The sequence below is a fragment of the Leucopleurus acutus genome, assembly GCF_964270905.1.
Source record: "Leucopleurus acutus genome assembly, chromosome: 16".
Lineage (NCBI taxonomy): Eukaryota > Metazoa > Chordata > Mammalia > Artiodactyla > Delphinidae > Leucopleurus > Leucopleurus acutus.
Genome location: NC_139158.1, coordinates 15775333 through 15797741, shown reverse-complemented (window position 1 = coordinate 15797741; position 22409 = coordinate 15775333). Strand labels below are relative to the sequence as shown.

At 46.3% G+C, this 22409-nt stretch overlaps 1 protein-coding gene across 2 annotated transcripts in view; it reads left to right on the top strand.

Moving 5' to 3' along the window:
- Positions 1–8574: 8574 nt before the first annotated feature.
- The window catches only part of SRCAP (Snf2 related CREBBP activator protein), a 32432-nt gene continuing 18597 nt past the window's right edge, over positions 8575–22409 (top strand). The window contains exons 1-16 of one of the 2 annotated variants that reach the window (XM_082858116.1): positions 8575–8588; positions 10030–10103; positions 10672–10934; positions 12123–12374; positions 13706–13891; positions 14129–14269; positions 15637–15859; positions 15975–16252; positions 16895–16988; positions 17127–17216; positions 17709–17897; positions 17987–18315; positions 18788–18965; positions 19861–19997; positions 20224–20393; positions 20510–20702. In XM_082858116.1, coding sequence (XP_082714242.1) covers positions 10881–10934; positions 12123–12374; positions 13706–13891; positions 14129–14269; positions 15637–15859; positions 15975–16252; positions 16895–16988; positions 17127–17216; positions 17709–17897; positions 17987–18315; positions 18788–18965; positions 19861–19997; positions 20224–20393; positions 20510–20702 — 2514 coding nt within the window. In that variant the 5' untranslated portion in view covers positions 8575–8588; positions 10030–10103; positions 10672–10880. Of the gene's footprint in view, positions 8589–8869; positions 8883–10029; positions 10104–10671; positions 10935–12122; positions 12375–13705; positions 13892–14128; positions 14270–15636; positions 15860–15974; positions 16253–16894; positions 16989–17126; positions 17217–17708; positions 17898–17986; positions 18316–18787; positions 18966–19860; positions 19998–20223; positions 20394–20509; positions 20703–22409 lie in introns of those variants that run through there. The other variant, XM_082858117.1, reaches the window with a different exon arrangement.

Sequence of the window (22409 nt, the reverse complement as noted above, 5' to 3'; positions counted from 1 at the left end):
GGCCACCAAGCAGGGCTTTGTGGGTCTCAGAAAGGAGTTTCATGGGAACCAAGAAAGGATTTGAAGTCGAGTGACTTTATCAGCTTTGAAGTTAGAGAGGTTTTCCCTGGCTGCTGTGTGGAGGAGAAACCTCCAAGTCTCTGTTCAACTGCCACCTCACCAGAGACTACCTCGTCTAATATGACATCTCCCAGACCCCCCATCTCTGCCCCTCTCCACCTGCTTTACCACGTTATGAGGCCCTGACATTGTACTACACTCTCTCATGCCTGTTCTCTGTTTACCCCCATTGGAATGGAAACCCTGCCAGAGCTGGGACTTTAGCGGGAGGAGAGACTGGCCACAGGGAGACCACTCAGGGGGCTGGTGAAGACAGCGCAAGCCCTAGGAGGGTTAGGAACAGCTGTCTGGAGGAGGGTTAGGAACAGCTGTCTGGCTGGTAGAGAGCAGAAGGCTAGAGGACTAGACTCCCCTAGAAACTTCATTTGCATATCACTTTACATAAGACTGAGAAAACAGTCATTGTCCATATCAAAGAATGGGGTGGGGAGGCAGTTAGAGATATTGGTAGTGGGGCAGGGGAGGACTAAAGTCCCTGCAGTCCCAACAAGCCAGTTCTTGGTACTGTCACTTGGTATAGGTCATCAAGGGCTAAGAACTGGGTGTGGGACTGGAGGGAAATGGATAGAAATATCCATTGGAGAGAAATATTTCAGATGTAATGGAAAATACTCGGTGGCTTGATGTGAGGTGTAAGGGAAAGGGAAGGTGTTGCCTTCCATTCTGGTTTGAACTGGGTGGATAGTGGTGGACTGCAGAGCGGATTTGTGGTTCAGATCATGAATTCAGTTTAATCAATTAATTAATTAATTTTTGGCCGCACCATGAGGCATGCAGGAGCTTAGCTCCCCAACCAGGGTTCGAACCCGCACCGCCTGCAGTGGAAGCCTGGAGTCTTAACCACTGGACCACCAGAGTTAGTTTTAAATGTATGTGTCCAAAGTGCCTGGGATGCCTGCAGGAGGAATCCACGAGTTAGATGGGAAACCAGGTTCCAAGGTGGGAATAACCCTTGCGAGTCCTTGACTTAAGAGGTGGTCATTGGACTGCATGATGAAATCATGACAAATTACTGGAGCCTTAGGGATTAGTGTCTTTTTCTTCTCTTTAGGCAAATTAGGGAAATTATCAGAAATGCTTATGTGCAAATGCTTTAGGCATTTTATGCTTTAGGCAAATTATCAGAAATGCTTATGTGCAAATGCTTTCGGGTTGCAACCTGGCTTTCCCACCTCACCTAGACTGTTCTATAACCCCCAGATACTTCGAGTAATGAAGGGTCCCTGTAAGGGAGGGGTCCTGAAGCTTTGGGGTACCTGCCTCTGCCCTTGAGAACGTGCTGGATGAGAGAAGGCAATTGAGGGAAGTATGCTGAGGACCCCCTACAATTGATGGAGGTGTCCAGGAGAAGTGGCCTGTAAGCAAGACTGAGAAGGAGCGTCCAGGGAGGTAGGAGGTAGGAGGAGACTGGGAAAGGCTAGCTTCACAGAAGGCAAGAGGAACTGCTGTTTAGAGGATCGTTATCACTAGCAATCAACTGTCTGCCAAATCCTGCTAATTCTTCCTCTTCAGTGTCTCTCCCTCCATCTCCACTGCCACCTGCTGGCCAGTAGCCCCCATTACAACTGGGAAACAGCTCTGGCCTCTCTTATCTCCAGCCTTACAGCTATCTTTACAGCCACCCCATTCATTCTGTTAGATTGTCCTTTGGAAAGTGGAGTCTGGACCATGCCAATTCCTGCTCAACAACTTTCAATAGCTCCCTGTAACCTCTGAACGAATCCCTTACTACCTAGCGTGGCATGCTGGGCCTTTGGCAGCCTGGCTCCATGTGACCTATCTGTCTCAATCTGTTCCCTTATAAAGAAAATAAGCTGATCTACTCACTGTCCCCCACAACCCTCAGCTTCACTGAGGCCATGTCATCTTCTTGAAGTGCCTACCCTTCATGCCTAAACTTTTCAAGGTCAGACTCAAACGACGACTTCCCTTGGAAGTCCTCCCCACTGGATCTGACACGACCCTTGACCACCGTGGCATCAAAACGCTCTGCCCTAACTTTTTACCAAGCTCACAGCTCATTCCGTAATGAGACTAAATTCTTGAGAGCAAGGGCTGTGTCATCTTTGCTCCCGTCTCTCCCACTCACGTGTAGGAACAAGAAGTTGCAGATTCAACTGCCTTCAGGAGCCAGGCAGATATGATGAATGTGTGAGGTCGCCCAGTAAAAGACAATTAGAAATGGTGGGGCTTATGGCAAGTAAGAACCTTCATTCTCCTGCCTAAAGTATTAATAATACTCAGAATATCAAAACATTATGTAAAGCACATCTGAAGGCTAAACTTGACCTGAAGATCATGAGTTTGAGACTCTGAAATAGAGGTTTAAAATACACCCCTGCATTTAGCTGGTTCTTTAGAGCTTTCAAAGCAATTTTACATCAGCAACTCTAGCCCCACTTTACAGATGAGGGCAGAGAGGCTCAGAGAGGTGAGATGAATTGCTCAAGGTCACATAGTAAGGAATTAGTAGTACAAGGCTATGTTCAATCCATTCAGACTCTGGCTTGGCCTCGTCTTCTGAGGATGATGGGAGGAGGGTCTAAAAAGATGGGCATCATTCACCTTTTTTTAAATTAAGACTTTATTTTATTTATTTATTTATTTATCCCGCTTGCGGGATCTTAGTTCCCCGACCAGGGATAGAACCCAGGCCCCTGCAGTGGAAGCACCAAGTCCTAACCACTGGACCACCAGGGAATTCCCCACGACTTTATTTTTTAGAACAGTTTCAGGTTCACAGCGTTGAGGGGAAGGTACAGAGATTTCCTCTATAGCCCCTGCCCCCACACATGCATAGTATCGCCCCATTTTCAACATCTCCCATGAGAGTGGTACATTTGTTATAATTGACGAACCTACACTGACACGTTATCACCCGAAGTCCATAGTTTACATTATGGTTCACTCCTGGTGTGCATTTTATGGGTTTGGACAAGTGTATAATGACATGTACCCGCCAGTAAGTATCATACAGAGTATTCTTTGCCCTAAAAATCCTCTGTGCTCCTATTCGTCCCATCTCCCCACCCCCAATCCCTGACAACCACTGATCTTTTTACTATCTCCATAGTGTTGCCTTTTCCAGAATGTCATATAGTTGGAATCATACAGTATGCAGTCTTTTTTTTTTAATTTTTAAAATTCATTTATTTATCGGCTGCATTGGGTCTTCGTTGCTGAGCGGGCTTTCTCTAGTTGCGGCGAGCGGGGGCTGCTCTTCATTGTGGTGTGCGGGCTTCTCATTGTGGTGGCTTTTCTTGTTGCGGAGCATGGGCTCTAGGTGCGTGCGCTCCAGTAGTTGTGTCGCGCAGGCTCAGTAGTTGTGGCGCGCGGGCTTAGTTGCTCCGTGGCATGTGGGATCTTCCCTGACCAGGGCTCGAACTCGTGTCGCCTGAACTGGCAGGCGGATTCTTAACCACTGCACCACCAGGGAAGTCCCAGTATGCAGTCTTTTCAGATTTATTTTTTTCACTTAGTAATGTGTTTAAGATTCCACCATGTCTTTTCATAGCTTGATAGCTCACTTCTTTTTAGCGTTGAATAATAAATAGCCCATTGTCTGAGTGTACCACAGCTTATTTAACCATTCACCCATTGAAGGACATTTTGGTTGCTTCTAAGTTCTGGCAGTTCTACATAAAACTGCTGTAGACATCCATGTGCAGGTTTTGTGTGGACATAAATTTTCAACTCCTTTGGGTGTTTAAAGGGAGTGATTACTGGTTTGTATGGTAAGAGTATATTTACTTTTGTAAAAAAATACTAAGTTGTCTTCCACAGTGGCTGTACCATTTTGCATTCCCACCAGCAATGCATGAGAGTTCCCACTGCTCCACGTTCTCATCAGCATTTGATGTTGTCAGTGTTCTGGATTTGGAGCATTCTAATAGATGTGTAGTGGCATGTCATTTTTGTTTTAATTTGCCTTTCCCTGATGACATATGATGTGGAGCATCTTTTCATATGCTTATTTGCTGTCTGTGTATCTTTTTTGGTGAGATGTCTGTTAAGGTCTTTGACCCATTTTTTTTTAAACGGGTTGTTTTCTTATTTTTGAGTTTTAAGAGTTCTTTGTATATTTTGGATAACAGTCCTTTATCAGATGGGTCTTCTGCAAATATTTCCCCCTCTGTCTGTGACTTATCTTCTCATTCCCTTGACATTGTCTTTCACAGAGCAGTTTTTCATTTCAGTGAAATCCGGTTTATCAATTATTTATTTCATGGATCATACCTTTGTTGTTGCATCTAAAAAGTCATCATTGGACTTCCCTGGTGGCACAGTGGTTAAGAACCCGCCTGCCAATGCAGGGGACACACAGTTCGAGCCCTGGTCCGGGAAGATCCCACATGCCGCGGAGCAACTAAGCCCATGCGCCACAACTACTGAGCCTGCGCTCTAGAAGCCTGCAAACCACACCTACTGAGCCCACGTGCCACAACTACTGAAGCCCACGCACCTGGAGCCAGTGCTCCACAACAAGAGAAGCCACCGCAAGGAGAAGCCCGCGAACCGCAACGAAGAGTAGCCCCTGCTCACTGCAACTAGAGAAAGCCTGCACACAGCAACGAAGACCCAACACAGCCAAAAATAAATAAATTTATTTTTTATAAAAAGCCCGAGCACTGCAACGAAGACCCAACGCAGCCACAACTCACCACAACTAGAGAAAGCGTGTGCACAGCAACGAAGACCCAACGCAGCCAAAAAAAAAAAAAAGTCATCATTGCCACATACAAGGTCATCTAGATTTTCTCCTGTGTTATCTTCTAGGAATTTTATAGTTTTGTGCTTTACATTTAAGTGTGTGATCCATTTTGAGTTAATTTTTGTGAAGGGTATAAGATCTGTGTCTAGATTAAATTTTTGCATGTGGATGTCCAGTCGTTCCAGCGCCATTTGTTGAAAAGACTACCTTTGTTCTATTGTATCGCCTTTGCTCCTTTGTCAAAGACCAGTAGACTATATTTATGTGGGTCTATTTCTGGGCTCTCTTTTCTGTTCCATTGATCTGTCTATTCTTTTGCCAATACCACACTGTCTTGATTACTGCAGCTTTATAGTAAGGCTTGAAGTCTGGTAGTGTCAGTCTTGCAACTTCGTTCTCCTTCAATACTGTTTTGGCTATTCTGATCTTTTGCTTCTCCATACAAATTTTAGAATCAGCTTGTTGATGTCCACAAAGTAACTTGCTGGGATTTTGATTGGATTGCGTTGAATCTATAGATCAAGTTGGGAAGAACTGGCATCTTGACAATATTGAGTCTTCATTATTCACTTTTCATTCAACCAAAATTTCATTTGCCTAATGGAACAATCTCTTCTTCACAGGGTTGTTTGAAATGGTTTTCATATATTAATTATCTAGAGATACAGTGAATGCTGTGACAATGTACCTGCTCTCAAGGAGTTTATCTTTTAGTGGGAAGGGGGCAGACAATAAACAAACATACAAATAAATTAATAACTTCAGGTAAGGGTTGTGAAAAAGGCATGTGATAAAGAGTGACAGGCAGTGAAAGCGCTATTTAATGTCAGGGAACTTCTCTGAGGAGGCAACATTTGAACTACGACCTTCATGAAAAGGAAGAGTTGGCCATGAGAAAAATTATTATTATTATTATTTTGGGGGATCTGAGTTCCCCGACCAGGGACTGAACCCAGGCCCACGCAGTGAAAGCGCTTAGTTTTAACCACTGGATCGCCAGGGAATTCCAAGAAAAATTTTTAGATGGAGGGAACAATGGAGATGAAGGCTCTGGAAGCAGAAGTGAATTGGATGGATGGTTTGGAGAAGGGCATGGTGGCTGTAGTATAGTGAACAAGGGGTAAATGAGGGTAAAAAAAATAGGGATCATATTCTGTAGGGTTATTTTATTGATAAAAAAAGTATAAAATATATGTTGTGAGATACATAAAGTGTACAAATTTTACGTGCACATTTCAGTGAATGTTTACATCTGTATACACCCCTGGATGTGACCTCATCCAGATGAAGATATAGAACAGGAGTCAGCAAACTTTTTATTGTAAGATGCCAGATAGAAAATAGTTTAGGCTTTGTGGGCTATGGTCTCTGCTGCAACTACTCAGCTCTGCTACTATAGCAGGAAAGCAGCCACAGTTGCTATGTAACGAAGTGGCATGGTCAGATTCCCAAAAACCTTTAGTTGCGGACACTGAAATTTGAATTACTTGTAATTTTAACGTATCACAAAACATTTTTTCTTCTTTTGATTTTTTCCTCAACCATTTGAAAATGTAAAAACCATTCTTAGCTTGCCAGCTGTACAGAAACAGGTGGTGGGCAAGACTTGCCCTTTGGGCCATAGTTTACCAACCTGATACATTTCTAGTATCCCCCTTGTGCATCTTTCCAGTTAAAACCTTTCTCTCCCAATGGTTATTGTTCTGATTTTTATCACCATCAATTAATTTTGTCTGCTCTTGAACTTTATATAATTGGAATCATATGCATTTACTCTCGTGTCTGGCTTCTTCGGCTCAACATAATGTCTGTCCTATGGGAATTTTAAACCATGATACATCATTTTCATTTAAGAGAACTAAGATGATCTTAAGTGTGAGAGCATGATGATCTGATTTATATGAAAAGGTCACTCTGGTTGCTGTGTGGAGAACGGAGTAAAGGGAAACAGGAGTGGAAGTGGGAGGCCCAGTCAGGAGTAATCCAAGCCAAGAGATGATGGTGGCTGGACCAGGGTTATAGTCAATGAAAATGGAAGGCAGACTTTAGACTTACCTTGAGTTTGAGCTCACATATCCAATACGCTATTTCTGTGTTTCATAAGGTGTGACAATACTAGTAAATTTCCTGAATAATCTTTTTGAGACTGGCATAGTGAATTGTCAGGTATAAACCATGTCTTTACCCTCAAGGGGTTAACAACAGTTTTGGGCGTGGGGTGGACAGACCATGAATCCAGATACAATGCAATCAGTTCTTTATGGTGCCCAGGAGGCTATGGGAGCCAGAAGGGTAGTCAAGAGAGATCATCTGGGGGTTGTGGCCCTTGAGCTAAATTCTGAAGGAAAAATATTGAAAAAGGATAAAAAAGTATATGGGAAGGCCAAGAAATGTGAGCTCTCTTGGGAGTTCAGTGCGGTTCTATGGAGTCTCAGAAATATGTAAGCTTGGCCTGGGAAGATTTTGAACTGGGCCTAAATGGATGGGCACTTACCCACTTTTTCAATCAAACAATCCATCCTCGATACTTCTGTGTGCCCTGAGGCTCCAGCATAGGACAGAGGTAGCAAACTGACAGCCTGTGGCTGAATCTGATGTATTTTGCCCCTCTTTGCTTTATTTATACTACCTTCCTGGTCCTCCTAGGTTTTTGAGTTTTCAACCCCTGGTTTTTGCTGTAACAAAAACAGTACTTCAAATCAACGACACAGAGAGAGAATCAGCTCTTTGAGTAGAATGGGGAAGAGCTCAACTGAGTGGATGAAGAGGAGCTGAATGAGAGCTTTATCTGGGATTCTGTACCTGGCTCCTAGGGTGGGCTTTAGGTGGTAAATTTTGTGTTTGTATCCTTGTGACTTTGACTGCTTTGTTATGAATCTTCGTTCTGAACTCTGTCACTAGTTAATCTATGAGCCTCAAATCATTTGTAAAATGGAGCACTGCTGGGATTAAAAGAGATAATCAAGTGCACAAAGTGGCCTCAATAGAAGGTATCTGTTATTATTATTTTATTTCGGGGTGAGGGTATCATATTCCCAAAGGGGCTCTTAACCTAAAAAGTTGGCTAACAGATGGCATAAGTGCTTAGGAGTTACTGGGAATACCATCCTTGTGTAAAACGAAGCAGCTCTACATAAGTGGACTGTCGTGGGAATCCAGAGGCCCAGGTTCCACTACTAACTTGTTGAAAGTACCTGAGAAATTGCTTCAGCTTTCTGGGTGATCTATTAAAAAAAAGTGGGGTGTATCGATCCGAGTTGGCAGCCGCAAAGCAGCCCCAGCGGCAGGTTCCGCGGTGGAGGGTAAAAGCTTTCCGCCGCGGAGCAAGCGGCGAGCCTCCGGGAGGACTACATCTCCCAGCCTGCCTTGCGCTTCGGACAGCGCCCTACGCTAGCACGCGAACCTCTCCGCTCCCCGAACCTCCTGTTACTGTCTCTCGCGAGAGGACGGGCCGCGCCGGCGGTAGCGATAGTGAGCTGTGGTGGTGGCGGTGGTGTTGGTGGTGGCGGCCGAGACGGCGGCGGCCATTTTGGTGAGGCCTCGGAAGCGGCGGTGGCGGTTCGCTGCGAGTAGCGTCTCCCATTTTTCCCACCCACCGCCCGCATCTCTGTGCCGCGAGAGGAAGCAGTGGAAGCAAGGCGGTGACAGTAACCGCGGGCCCCAGGGGAATTTAAAGGCCGCGAAGGCGGCGGCCAAGAGGGGGCCCTCCCCCCTCCTCGGCGGGAGGGGGGTGGTGCGCACGCCCCCGAGGACGCAGGTAAGGAGAGGGAGACAAGATGGCGGACGCCCCACAGCTCCCCCTCCCCTTACGGGTGACTGCGCGCGCATCTTTCCGCCACCGCCTCCCCTCCCACCTTCCCGGGGTGCTGCGCGCGCACCTTCGGCCGGGGCCCCGGGGCCGGTGCGCGAGGCTGTCGGCGCGCGCCCATAGCGACAGGCTGAGGGGGGCCAGGCCGGCCGGTTCTGGGCCCGGGCGCGTCTCCTCTCCCCTCCTGCCCGTCTGCGCACGCGTGCCTGAGCGAGCGAGCGAGCCCTGAGAGGACGGACCCAGGTGCGCTCCTGCCCGCCCACCAACCCCAGTCCCCCCTAAGGGGCGCGCGGGAAGAGGAAGGGGGGCGTGGGACGAGTAGTCGGGGCCCGCGCCCACCATATCCAGTCAGGAGCCAGGACCTGGCGGCACGAACCCTCCCTTATCTCAGCCTTTCGCGGTCTGGTGGTGGGGGCTCCCTGACGGGCAGGGATGAGAGGCTTCCTAGTCCTGCGACCCTTGGGTGCGTGGGCTTGGGTTCTGGCGGGAGCCCCCGGGCGGTGCGCGCAGCCGGCTCTCTCCGCCTCCAGGCGCGCACGCGCGGGCCCCTCCCCCAGTCGCGCACGTTGGGTGGGGTGGGAGTCTAGGAGGGGGCGGGGCTATCATAGGGCTAGTGGCAAGTTGGGGCAGAGGTCAGGGGTCACGCTGGGTCAGGCTGTGGGGACGGGTTGGGAGACGGTAATAAAGCCGGGGGTCGAGAGTTCAAGCTTCTTGAATTCTGGTTAGTTCGATTCCAGTGACTCTGTTGTGGAAGGTGGAGTGAATCGAAGGCTGCACTGTGGTTAAAGAATTTCCTTAAACACTGGAGAAACACTTCCGGGCCTTGTGTGGGTTTACCCTGCCTATTTCCGGGGTATGGTTCTTTGCTGCTAGGGCTTCCTTACCTTTGCTCCTCTAAGGTCTCCTGCTCTAGTTCTGCTGTTTGGGGAAGTGTCATATGGCGCAGGTATAGGAGTCGCAGGGCCTGCCCTGAGGAAGGGTGGATCCTCCTACGTTTAGCCCTCACTGGAAAGGAGAGCCGGCTGCCAGGCAGCCAGCACCTTTTGAGCTCCTGGATGTGACAGCTTTTTTGGCTTTGTTAATTTGTCCTCCATTCAGAAGTTGGAGCCTTTTACCCTTAAGCTTTTTAAACTTGTTTGGGGGGCTTCACTTCCCTGCTTCTCCTCCCCAGCCAGAATCTCATGTTACTAGGGAATTCTGTTTTCACAAAACGTGGTTTGTTTTTATTTTTCTGAAATGTGATTTTTTTTTTTTACTGTAGTTCTCTTCCGCCTTTAAACTGATTTGGGTATATTTAAAAGCCTCAAAAGTTGGTGTAAAGAAGGCTTTGATGGGTGTTGGTAAATGTGGATTAGTTCCTCACTGCCGTTTTCCTCCCTTTTTGTTTCAGGCGTGATTCCCCTCAGTACGGCGGCACCGTGGAAGTACAGACTTTCACAGGGGGTGTGGTCTCAGCTCACACAGGTGAGGGCTCATATACCATTTCATGTGCTGATGCTAATGGGAAAGATGTTTGAGATAATGATTGTGGTGCAATAACAGATCTGGGACTATGGAGAGAGAAAGATCTGATCACCCTGACTCTACCAAGGAGAGTAGCACGTTCTCTTGGTTTTGGCATCAGACTGTCTAGGTTTGTCCTCCTCCTCCTACTTCCTTACTGTGACCTTATGCAAGTCTTCTGGTCTCTTTGTATTCTGATTTCGTAATTTATAAAACAGGAAATATTAGAATGTAAGCTAAGTTTATGTCAGCGGTCTTTTCTGCGTAGCTCTGTTTTTGGTATGTAGAAGGAACTAAGTAAGCATTTATCATAGCATGAAATGTATCTGGTTTATAAGGTAGATGTGAGGATTATAGAACACATCAAGTAAGTACTCAGTAAAGTATTTGACACATAGTAGATGCTCAAGAAACGTAAGCTATAATCACTGTGTTTGATTATCTTTATTTGTTAGTGTTATCCCTGTTTTTTAAGAAGATTCTTTAATCTTTCTAAATCCCATTTCTACTCTTTTTTACCCTACTTTAGGTGCTCCAGAGGCCGGTGAACCTGAGTGGAGGCTGGGACGCCCTAGTGGGCCCCGGGCCCTGGAAGGCGGGTCCCGGTGGCCGGTGGCCCAGAATGAGGCCAGCTCCCAGCATGCCCTGCAGCCGGACGCCAGCCCCTCGGCCAGCAGCAGTGGTGACAACGACCCAGTCGTTCTTCAGGCATCCAAAGAGGAGCCTGGGAGTGGGACCATGCAGAGCAGCCCCTCCCCTGCTCACCCTCAGCTCCCAATCTTGCAAACACAGGTTTGAAAGTGGGGAGGGTTCCTTCTCTGCTTCTGCTTTGTGGGCTGCTGGCTTTGAGGCAGAAGAAATGTGGCAGGTCTTAGCCGGGTTTCCATGATCCTAGCTACCTTGGTAACTGAGTTTGGAGAATCTTTGATGCTCAGGTGGGCTGTCAAGCCTGTTGGATACTCATATTCTACTTGACATTAATATAATGTTGATCTCTAAGAGCATGGAAATTCCTCGTTACCTGAAAAAAGTTGAATTAAGCCAGGTTGGAAATGGGGTTTGTGACAAAATGCTTTTAAGACTGCGTACTTTGAGAATAGCTCGGTTTCTTTTGGAACTGGAATGAGGTAAGCCTTATGGATGGTGTGTAGTATTCATTGTTTTCTCATACTGAGGGAGTGCTGGAGGTAGAAGAAAATCATGACTTTTAAAAAACTGGACAGACCTAGGTTTCCCGTACAGTAGGCTTTTGATGGTTATGGGTTTGATATTATTTTCCTGAGCAGCTGGGAAATTATGCGACAAATGTTTTTCTTCATTTAGTTGAGGTAGGAATTTGAGTGGCCCACTATGAGGCTTGTGTGCCAGAGTGAATTTCATGAGTTCCCTCACTATGCACATTTAAGTAGGACTTTGTTCTATACTCATTATTGCTTATGCGGTACCTTGTAATAGGTGGATATTTGAGAACAGTGACTAATCCTCCCTTTCCCCATCTACCTCTCCAGTAAAGGAAACTGCCGAGGCTGGTGATGAACATAAAGAGGTTTAGGTGATCTTGGATTTTTTGATGCTTTTTGAATTTGGTGGTAGCTCAGATTTATTCGCATGGGTGAATCTGTCATACTTGCTGTGAAAAGGAGGGAAAAACAGGGAGTTGTTTATGTGAGTGAAATCATTGAGGTTCTGAAAAGATCATTAAAATTTGAGGTCATGTGCTATAGTAGTAGTCTTGAATTTGGGAATCATGTAAATGTCAGGCTCTAATTCCTCTTGCATGCCAAGTGTTTACTGGAAACTTGGCTTTGCCGTCTTGAGTACCTTATTAAAACTTTATCCCAAATGTTGTGTTTATAAAAATGAGGTTGATACCTTACTCCAGAGCTTTTTCTTGTGGAGATAGAATGAAGGAATGTACTTAAAACCCATGGTAGAGTGCTGCTAAGCATTCATCTTATCTGTCATTTCTCCCTTTTCTAGATGGTGTCGGACGGCATGACAGGCAGCAATCCTGTGTCCCCTGCCTCATCCAGTTCCCCAGCCTCTAGTGGGGCAGGTGGCATCTCCCCCCAGCATATAGCTCAAGATTCCTCTTTGGATGGACCTCCAGGGCCCCCAGATGGTGCCACAGTGCCCCTGGAGGGGCTCAGCTTACCCCAGGCTGCTGACCTGGCTAACAAGGGCCCAAAGTGGGAGAAGAGCCATGCTGAGATTGCAGAGCAGGCCAAGCATGTATGTATTGGGAAGGCCCATGAGGCTTCTTGGGAGTCTTCCTCCCTGAACTCCTATGTCCCATGGGTATTTTACATTTCTTTCCTTATCTTTGATTTACAGTACAGTCTCTGCTTTGATCTTGAACAAGTTTCTTGAACTCTGAGCCTCATTTTCTTTTTTTTAAAATAGGGATGGTGTAGTAGTGAATAGGCTGATAAAAGGTTTAAGTTAAAGGAGAAAATAGACACAAAAGTGCTTTGTAAGCTATGAGCCTCCTAAGATTTATTGGTTTCTACTTCACGTTTTTCTCCTGTAGTCTCTGTTAAACTTACCAGAGGTAAATGTTGTCTCTGGGCCAGCAACATCAGCATTACCTGGGAACTTATTAGAAATGCAAATTCTTCGTACCCTTCTTCTACCTACCCATTTAAAACTCTAGGCGTGGGGTCCAGCACTGTCTTAAAAAGCACTACAGATGATTCTGATGCATGCTCAAACTTGAGAGCCATTGGTCTAATATCCATGTCTTTCTTGGTGTTTCCTTGGTGACCATCAGGCCATTTAGTTCCTTGTCTCATCTGTGGCTGTTAGTTCCTTTGATTTAGTTTTTGTCAGGAGAGGACAAAAATAATGAGGGCAGTTGTCCTGAGTTTATAAGTCACCTCTGTTAAATAAAAATTTCAGGTGCTTTCATTTTTCTTTTTATGATATAACGAATGTAGAAACATTGTTATCTTTTTGTAATACTAACCACTGTTAATCTTTTTGTGTATAACTGTTCAGTATTTTCCACAAAAAAGTACATTTTTTAAAAAAAGTACATTTTTATAAAAATAATATTTTTTAAAAACTAACTGGATTATGTAAATGGGATTTTATAGCATATTTTTAAGTACGAACATATACTCTTGTGTAAGTAGAATTCTGCGGCAGTGAAGGTCCCTTCAGTGTATCTAGAGTCAGTAAGGAAGCATGCTTTCCTTGTTCTCTGGGAAGCTTCCCTTGGATATGTTTTCCTAAGTTGTGCCTATATTCATAAGGTATGGAGTGTGAAAAAATGGAAAAAGCATGAAATCTGGTGTGTGGAGTCAGACGTATTTTTAATTCCCAGTACTTATCAGCTCCTATCTTTGTAATCTCAAGTAAATCACTCAATCTCCCTGATCTTCTTTTTGCTCACCTGAAGAGCGTATAATATCAACTCATAGGATTGGTATGTGGACTCAAGACAAGCATATAACACTCAGTCCAGTCAGTGCCTGTACATAGTCAGAGGTCAGGGATTCAGCCATGGTCATGAGGTGAAGTATATGTCAAGTAACTTGATTGACCTAGCTCTTCCTCATTAGGAGGCTGAGATTGAGACTCGGATTGCTGAGCTGCGGAAGGAGGGTTTCTGGTCACTGAAGAGACTGCCTAAAGTGCCCGAGCCTCCCCGCCCCAAGGGCCACTGGGACTATCTGTGTGAGGAGATGCAGTGGCTCTCTGCCGACTTTGCTCAGGAGCGCCGTTGGAAACGGGGTGTGGCCCGTAAGGTATGTCCTCAACTGGACCTACTACCTTCCATTTTGTTTTCAGGTTTGCTTTTTCTTGATGGGTAGGTTGGTTGGAAGGGAACCAAACATAATGGTGTACAGTGCTTGTAAATGCTTCTAGTCTCGAGAGGCAAGCTCTGACTTCCCAGGTTTCTTGGCTTTGACTTTTCTCTTTACCCTTGACTTGGGGACGGGCCAAGCGTCTGGCCTTGGAGTGTTTTCACCTCATCCCCACAGGTGGTGCGAATGGTGATCCGGCACCACGAGGAGCAGCGGCAGAAAGAGGAACGGGCCCGGAGGGAGGAGCAGGCCAAGCTGCGCCGAATCGCCTCCACCATGGCCAAGGATGTTAGGCAGTTTTGGAGCAATGTGGAGAAGGTAGGCAGCAGAGATTGGGAAAGGGAAATGCCTTGGGGTTGACTGGTGGGTAGCATGGTAGCAGGAATGATCAAAAGTTCTCCTGGGGAGAGTGGATAATTATTTCATGCAACTCTGATGACGTTTCTGTTGTGTGCTGGACCTTTCAAGCATTGAGTTCTACGAGGAAGAGAGAAGTACAATGGAAAAATATGGGTCCTGCATTTGGGGATTGCTAATAGGACTTCTTGACTCCCCTTGGCCATCTGTCCTTTGCAGCCCGTTCAGCGTGCTTTTTCAAGTGTGTGCCATTTACCTGCTTAAATACCATCAAAGTTCTCGTTAACTGAATTGTTCTCATTTATTAAGTTGTAATTGTTTCTTTTTTTTAAATGTTATTTTGTTTATTTTCTTTTATCTTTTTGGGCTGTGTCAGGGTCTTCGTTGTGGTGCACAGGCTTCTCTCTAGTTGCGGTGTGTGAGCTTCTCTCTAGTTGTGATGTGTGGGTTTTCTCTCTCTAGTTGTGGCGCCTGGGCTCCAGGGCACATGGGCTCTGTAGTTTGCAGCACGTGGGCTCTGTCATTGAGGCGTGCGAGCTCAGTAGTCATGGTGCGTGGACTTAGTTGAACCACGGCATGTGGGATCTTAGTTCCCCAACCAGGGATCGAACCCATGTCCCCTGCATTGTAAGGGGGATTCTTTACCACTGGACCACCAGGGAAGTTCCTGTAATTATTTCTTAAGTATTACCTGGCTTCTGTCTATATTTTCATTCTTGTATTCTGCCAGTTCCTTTTCTTTTCTTTTCTTTTCTTTCTTTTTTTTTTTTTTTTTTTGGCCGTACGCGGGCCTCTCACTGTCGTGGCCTCTCCCGTTGCGGAGCACAGGCTCCGGATGCGCAGGCTCAGTGGCCATGGCTCACGGGTCCAGCCGCTCCACAGCATGAGGGATCTTCCCGGACCGGGACACGAACCCGTGTCCCCTGCATCGGCAGGCGGACTCTCAACCACTGCGCCACCAGGGAAGCCCCCTTTTCTTCTTTCCACTTCAAACATTCTCTTGTATGTCCGTGGCCATTTACACATGCTTTTTCTGCTGCAGGGGATGCCTTTTTCCTCATCTTCACTTAGGGAACACCTACTTAATCTTTAAGATTCAGCTCCAGATACATTTGTAAGTCTTTCCCCACTGCCAGAGACTAAGCTGGCTCTTCTCTATCCTGTGCTTCCTTTCTGCTTTCCTCAGAAGCACCCTTAAGGTCATTTAGCTCTTCCCTCCTGAAAAGCCAGCCCAGGGCCTAGCATAGTGGAGGCTTCCCTAAATGTTGAGTAAGAATACATGAGTAAAAGATTATCTCGGTGATCCCTCCATTTCATGCTTGTGTCAGGTGGTGCAATTCAAACAACAGTCCCGGCTTGAGGAAAAGCGGAAAAAAGCCCTGGACCTGCACCTGGACTTCATCGTGGGGCAAACTGAAAAGTACTCAGACCTTCTGTCTCAGAGCCTCAACCAGCCACTAACCTCCAGCAAAGCTGGTTCCTCCCCTTGCCTTGGCTCTTCCTCAGCTGCCTCTAGTCCTCCACCCCCAGTTTCCCGGATGGATGATGAAGGTGTGTGTCCTCTTTAGCTCTGTTACTCTTCCTCATGTACCCTTTCCAGAGCTGAAAACCCACCCTGTGGCTTGCAGGGCCCCGTGGACTTTGTGACCTTGTTCTCCTGCTATAGATGGGGACTTCCAACCCCAAGAGGAGGAGGAAGAGGATGATGAGGAGACGATTGAGGTTGAAGAACAACAGGAAGGCAATGATGCAGAGACCCAGAGGCGTGAGATTGAGCTACTTCGACGTGAGGGAGAACTGCCACTGGAAGAGCTGCTCCGTTCCCTCCCCCCTCAGCTGCTAGGAGGGCCTTCCAGCCCCTCAAGAACCCCCTCATCTCATGATAGTGACACCCGAGATGGGCCTGAAGAAGGTGGTGAAGAAGAGTCCTCTCAGGTGTTGAAGGTATGGGCAGAAGGGGATAGAAGGTGGGTTCAGAGTGGGAGCAGAGGGAGAGCCTTAAGGACTGAGTTCTTCCAGTCTATGAGGTTGGTTGTGGTTTTTAGGAGTCCTCCGTGGTGTGAGCATTTGGGCTCTCATTTGAGGTTGGATAGGAAAGAACCTGGGTTTGGGGCAAGTTACAGTGTGAGATGGCCAGGTTTCTGATGTGTGGAAGAGTGTACTGTACTCTTAGAATTGCTGTGTGAGCTTGAAAAAAAACTTACTTTGGTCCTTGTCGTTTCTGTGAAATGGCCCTAATACTCACTTGCTGGTTTGTAGGTTCGGAGCTGAGATGGTAACCTTGAAGTCTCTTCTGGACCTAAGCTTTTTGTTTTTCCATGTGTCCGAGTGCATGGGGTTGGTGTTGGGGGCCTGTGTTTCTCTTCTGGCACTTTCACAGGTCCTCCCCCGGGCAGTGGGGCCAGGATTTGGTAGCTGGTACTGAAATTGAAAACCCTTGATTGTATCCTTGTCCTGGGACGGTGTCAGTGGCAACTGTCACTCAGTGGGACAGAGAGACTATTCTGTGACATCTTATTCAACGTTGTGTCTTTCTCTTGCTGCTCTAACCATAGGCCTTCTCCTTTTTCATCCTCTGCCAAACAGGTAAAGCCCCCACCCTCCTCTGTCACACAGCGCAACAAACAGCCTTGGCATCCAGATGAGGATGATGAAGAGTTTGCTGCCAATGAAGATGAAGGTCAGGCCTGTTCTCAGTCCTGTTGCCTCTTACCCCTTAAATTGTCTGGACCTAATATTTCAGACTTTCTCACCTCTTCCACTTGGACTGTGTTCTGAGCCTCTGTCCCCGTTGATCTTGGTTCATTCTCTTTCCTAGCGGAGGATGAAGAGGATACCATAGCAGCTGAGGAGCAGTTGGAAGGGGAGGTGGATCATGCCATGGAGCTGAGCGAGTTGGCTCGAGAAGGTGACACCAGACATTTTACTGAGTACCCACTTGGTGTCTCTGTGCAGAATGCCAGAGATAAAGAAATGAATAAGACACTCTTATCCCTTCTGGAGATACTCTAGATCTAATGACAGAGACAGATTTATAGATGGTTATAAGTAGCAAATTATGATTGGTTATGATGGAAGTTTGAACAAAGTGATGTGAGAGCTGAGTGGAGGGAAGAACTATTGGAAGAGGATAGTGGCCATGTTTGATCTGAACCTTAAAGGGGAGGTTCCTCAGATTGATGCCGTCCTTCCCAGTGGAAGGCAGGACCATCCACAGTTCTAGCCCACGTTACGGGGCTTGGCTGAAAATAGCTGCTGCTGAAAGTAAACTCTTTTGCCTCCCTTCAGACCTGGGCCTAGCAGTGTCTGTAGAAGCTGAGGTAAAATGAACTGGCACCACTCAGACCTCCCCTTCTTACCCGTGAAGCATGTGAAGGCTTATCCTTCACTTCTCTTCCAGGTGAGCTGTCTGTGGAGGAGCTACTGCAGCAGTACGCAGGAGCCTATGCCTCTGATGCCTCTGCCCCAGGTTCTGGGAGTAGTGAAGAGGAAGATGAAGATGAAGTTGAGGCTAACAGCTCTGACTGTGAACCAGAGGGGGCCACAGAAGCTGAAGAGGCTACTCAAGAGGATAGTAGCAGTCAGTCAGGTGAATGTGTGGTCATGAGGCAAGAGCTGGGGAGGGCAAGACTGGAGGAGTAGGTATGGTGAACACTAAGCCTTGATCTTGTGCTTTAGACTCTGCTGAGGAACAGAGTGAGGATGAGGAAGATGAGCACTCAGAAGAGGAAGAAACAAGCGGGAGTTCGGAATCGGAGGAATCTGAGTCTGAGGAATCTGAGGAGTCCCAGTCACAGAGCCAAGCAGATGAGGAAGAGGAGGAAGATGATGACTTTGGGGTGGAGTACTTGCTTGCCAGGGACGAAGAGCAGAGTGAGGCAGATGGAGGCAGTGGACCTCCCACCCCAGGGCCCACCACCACTCTAGGCCCTAAGAAAGAAATTACTGACATCGCTGCAGCAGCTGAAAGTCTCCAGCCCAAGGGTTATACCTTGGCCACTACCCAGGTATTTCCAGGCCCAAGCTTCTGCTTTCTCATATCTTTTTTTTTTTTAATTAATTTATTTATTTATTTTTGGCTGCCTAGGGTCTTCGTTGCTGCGTGCGGGCTTTCTCTTGTTGCGGCGAGTGGGGGCTACTCTTCGTTGTGGTGTGCGGGCTTCTCATTGCGGTGGCTTCTCTCGTTGTGGAGCATGGGCTCTAGGCATGCAGGCTTCAGTGGTTGTGGCACTTGGGCTCAGTAGTTGTGGCTGGCGGGCTCTAGAGAGCAGGCTCAGTAGTTGTGGCACACTGGCTTCATTGCTCCATGGCATGTGGGATCTTCCCGGACCAGGGCTCGAACCCGTGTCCCCTGCATTGGCAGGTGGATTCTTAACCACTGCGCCACCAGGGAAGCCCCTGCTTTCTCATATCTTGAGTCTCCTGTTTCTCAGTGACATTCCTCAATTCCATTGTGTTACCTCTCCTCCTACCTACTAGGTGAAGACACCCATCCCCCTGCTCCTACGGGGCCAGCTCCGGGAGTACCAACACATTGGGCTGGACTGGCTGGTTACTATGTATGAGAAGAAGCTTAATGGCATTCTTGCTGATGAGATGGGGCTAGGCAAGACGATCCAGACCATTTCCCTGCTTGCCCACTTGGCCTGTGAGAAAGGTAACTAGGCCGGGCCCTTCTTCTTGGGTCTCCCTTGGCCAATTTCCTGGGAAGCTTATTTAATGACTTCAACTGTAGCACGGTGAAACAGTCTCTTGCTGATAAGTAGCTTCATTGACTCTGGTCAATAACTGTATAGAGAGGTCATTGTAGGCACTAGGATTCCCCAACCCCCCCCCCCCAAATTTTGACTTAGTTGATTTACAATTTTCGGTTAGTTTCAGGGGGTACAGCAAAGTGATTTGGTTATACGTATGTATGTATATGTTCTTTTTCAGATTCTTTTTCTTTTAGGTTATTGTAAGATATTGAATGTAATTTATTGTGCTATGTAGTAAATTCTTTTTATTTATTTTACATGTAGTAGTGTGTATCTGTCATTCCCATACGCCTAATTTATCCCTTCTCCCCTTTCCCTTTGGGTAACCATAATTTTGTTTTCTGTGTCTATACGTCTGTTTCTGTTTTGTAAATAAGTTCATTTGTACTATGGTGCTAGGATTCTTAGGAAGGGCCATTAGGACAGAATCATCAGGGTTTTATACTTGAGTTCCAGAACCCCAAAGTTTGTATTTCCTTACCATCTCTCATCTTTTTAAAATTCCTCTGCCCCAGATCTCTCCGAATCTTACTTTATTTTTTAAAACTGAGGTATAATTAACATTTAACACTATATTTCAGATGTACAGTATAAAGATTTGGTATGTGTATACACTGCAGAATGATCATCATAGTAAGACTAATTAAGGTCCATCATCATACATAGTTACAAAACATTTTGTTTTTTCCTGTGGTGAGAACTTTTAAGATTTACTCTTAGTAATTTCACATGTGCAATACAGTATTATTAACTGCAGTCACCGTGTTGTACATCTCTCATTCTTTCGCTAAACAGGTAACTGGGGTCCCCATTTGATCATTGTCCCCACCAGCGTGATGTTGAACTGGGAGATGGAGCTGAAACGTTGGTGCCCCAGCTTTAAAATCCTTACTTACTATGGAGCCCAGAAGGAGAGGAAGCTCAAGCGGCAGGTTTGCTTCCCCATGTGTTTGCTCCCTTCCCCTATTGATGTTTCCTATACTTTTAGGCCCTTTCCTCAAATGAGTTCCTTTCCCTTCCCTTTCTGTTACCCCATTCTGCTCCTGGGACTTTTCTCCTTTCTCCCAACGTGATTTCTGTCCCTTGAAGATCTTAGGATGTCTTCTTTTTGCTCTTACTTTTTACCCCACTTTCTGCTACTTTCTCCTGATACTGCAGGGCTGGACCAAGCCCAATGCCTTCCATGTGTGTATCACATCTTACAAGCTGGTGCTGCAGGACCACCAGGCCTTCCGCCGCAAGAACTGGCGCTATCTCATTCTGGATGAGGCTCAGAACATCAAGAACTTCAAGTCTCAGCGCTGGCAGTCATTGCTCAACTTCAACAGGTGGAGATGGAGATGTCTGAGATTCATGGGAGGGTTGACTTGGCCTGCCGGGTGGGATGCTTGCACAGTTGGGACTTTGCTGACCATCCTCCCTGTAATTCCCTGTCTCTTTGCAGCCAGAGACGCCTGCTCCTGACAGGAACACCCTTGCAGAACAGCCTCATGGAACTGTGGTCCTTGATGCACTTTTTGATGCCCCATGTCTTCCAGTCTCATCGCGAGTTCAAGGAATGGTTCTCTAATCCCCTAACTGGCATGATTGAGGGCAGCCAAGAGTACAATGAAGGTCTAGTCAAACGGCTTCACAAGGTAGGGCCTGTACCAGTTTGTCAAGGGCATTGGGAATGGCAAGGAACTAAGGGCAATACTCAGAAAAGCCTTAGGAAGAGGGAAGTCAGTGCTAGGTTGAATTTACCCAGTTGTCAAACTGCAGTGTTCCAGTGACTTAACTCATTGCCAGATTGAGTGACCCCATCTTAGTCATCATTCTGCTTGTTTTCTTTAATGGTAGCATTTCTGTTTTTATTCTTTGAGTAGAATGATAATGCTGATCAGTTCCTGGCTTGGGTTTCTCTTTACCTGACTTTCCACGATTACATAGTTTTGTTGTGTTCTCTTTTTCTTTTCTTCTTTTATTTTTTTATTTTTGGTCTTCTCTGGCTCCTCTTCCTTTGTCCAGTGTCCAGCTTTTAAATAACATCTCTCAGCATTCTGATCTTTACTTTTTTTTTGTCACCCAGTTTACTTATCTCATCGGCATACTGATTTATATAATTCCTTGACTCTCTAGACCACTCAACCTGTATTTAAATTTCTGATAATGTCTTTTAATTGAAAGTTCCTCTTTTTGTGAAATTTTATTTATTTATTTTTGTTATCTGCCCCCAACCCCTTTGAACCCCATCTGATGGACATTTTTATACAGAAAACAATAAAAATTTCCCTCTCAGGGCTTCCCTGGTGGCGCAGTGGTTGAGAGTCCGCCTGCCGATGCAGGGGACACGGGTTCGTGCCCTGTCAGGAAGATCCCACATGCCGCGGAGCGGCTGGGCCCGTGAGCCATGGCCGCTGAGCCTGCGCGTCCAGAGCCTGTGCTCCGCAGTGGGAGAGGCCACAACAGTGAGAGGCCTGCGTACCGCAAAAAAAAAAAAAAAAAAAATTTCCCTCTCAGCTTGGTGCCTTCAGCCTGACATTTTTGGAATACAAGGGGCACTTCCCTCTCTCCTTAGCCCCTGGGGCTCAGCCCTGCCTTGGCAGCTGTCGCCTACCCTGCCAGAAAGTTCCTCTTGAACTCACTCTGTTATAAGCCAAACATCTCAAGCCTTATAGCCTATTATTTCTACTCCATTTTGGTCAATCACACCATCAGTTTGGTAAATCAAACTATTCAGTAGAAACCAAGATGTCTTCCTTAACTATACTTCCTCGTTTTTAAAGTTTTAAAATATTTTTAATATTATTTGTTCCTATTTTATTGAGATATAATTAACATATAGCACTGTATAAGTTTAAGGTGTACAACATAATGATTTGACTTATATACATCATGAAATGATTACCACACTAGATTTAGTGAAACTATACCTCTTTATTTTCTCTTTTTTCACTTCTTCCATGTCAAGTTGATGACTGTGTCATATCAGATTTTATCTCCTGAGATCTCAGATTTGTCTTTGGTTTTCTTTGCTGCTGTCAGTGCCACAGATTTGTTCTCAGCTTCTTGGCTGGATTTACTTTCACAATCTTGTAAATTTACAGTTACTCCTTGGAACTGTAGTTTGACTCATCCCTTCTGCTTAGTTAGTTGCTCTGTCCTCAGTGCCTTCTTTATCACTTCTTGTGTTGTGGTATTATCTTTATGTTCGTCTCTTTCATTGTAATAAATTCCTTGAGAGGAGGGCTTGCATCTGATTCACCTTTGTGTGATTGGTTCCCGGCATGCTGCATGGCTCCATGAGTGTTTACTGATGGGCTAAGCCAGCGCTCTGCTGGTCATCAGGCCAAGACCCAGGTAGA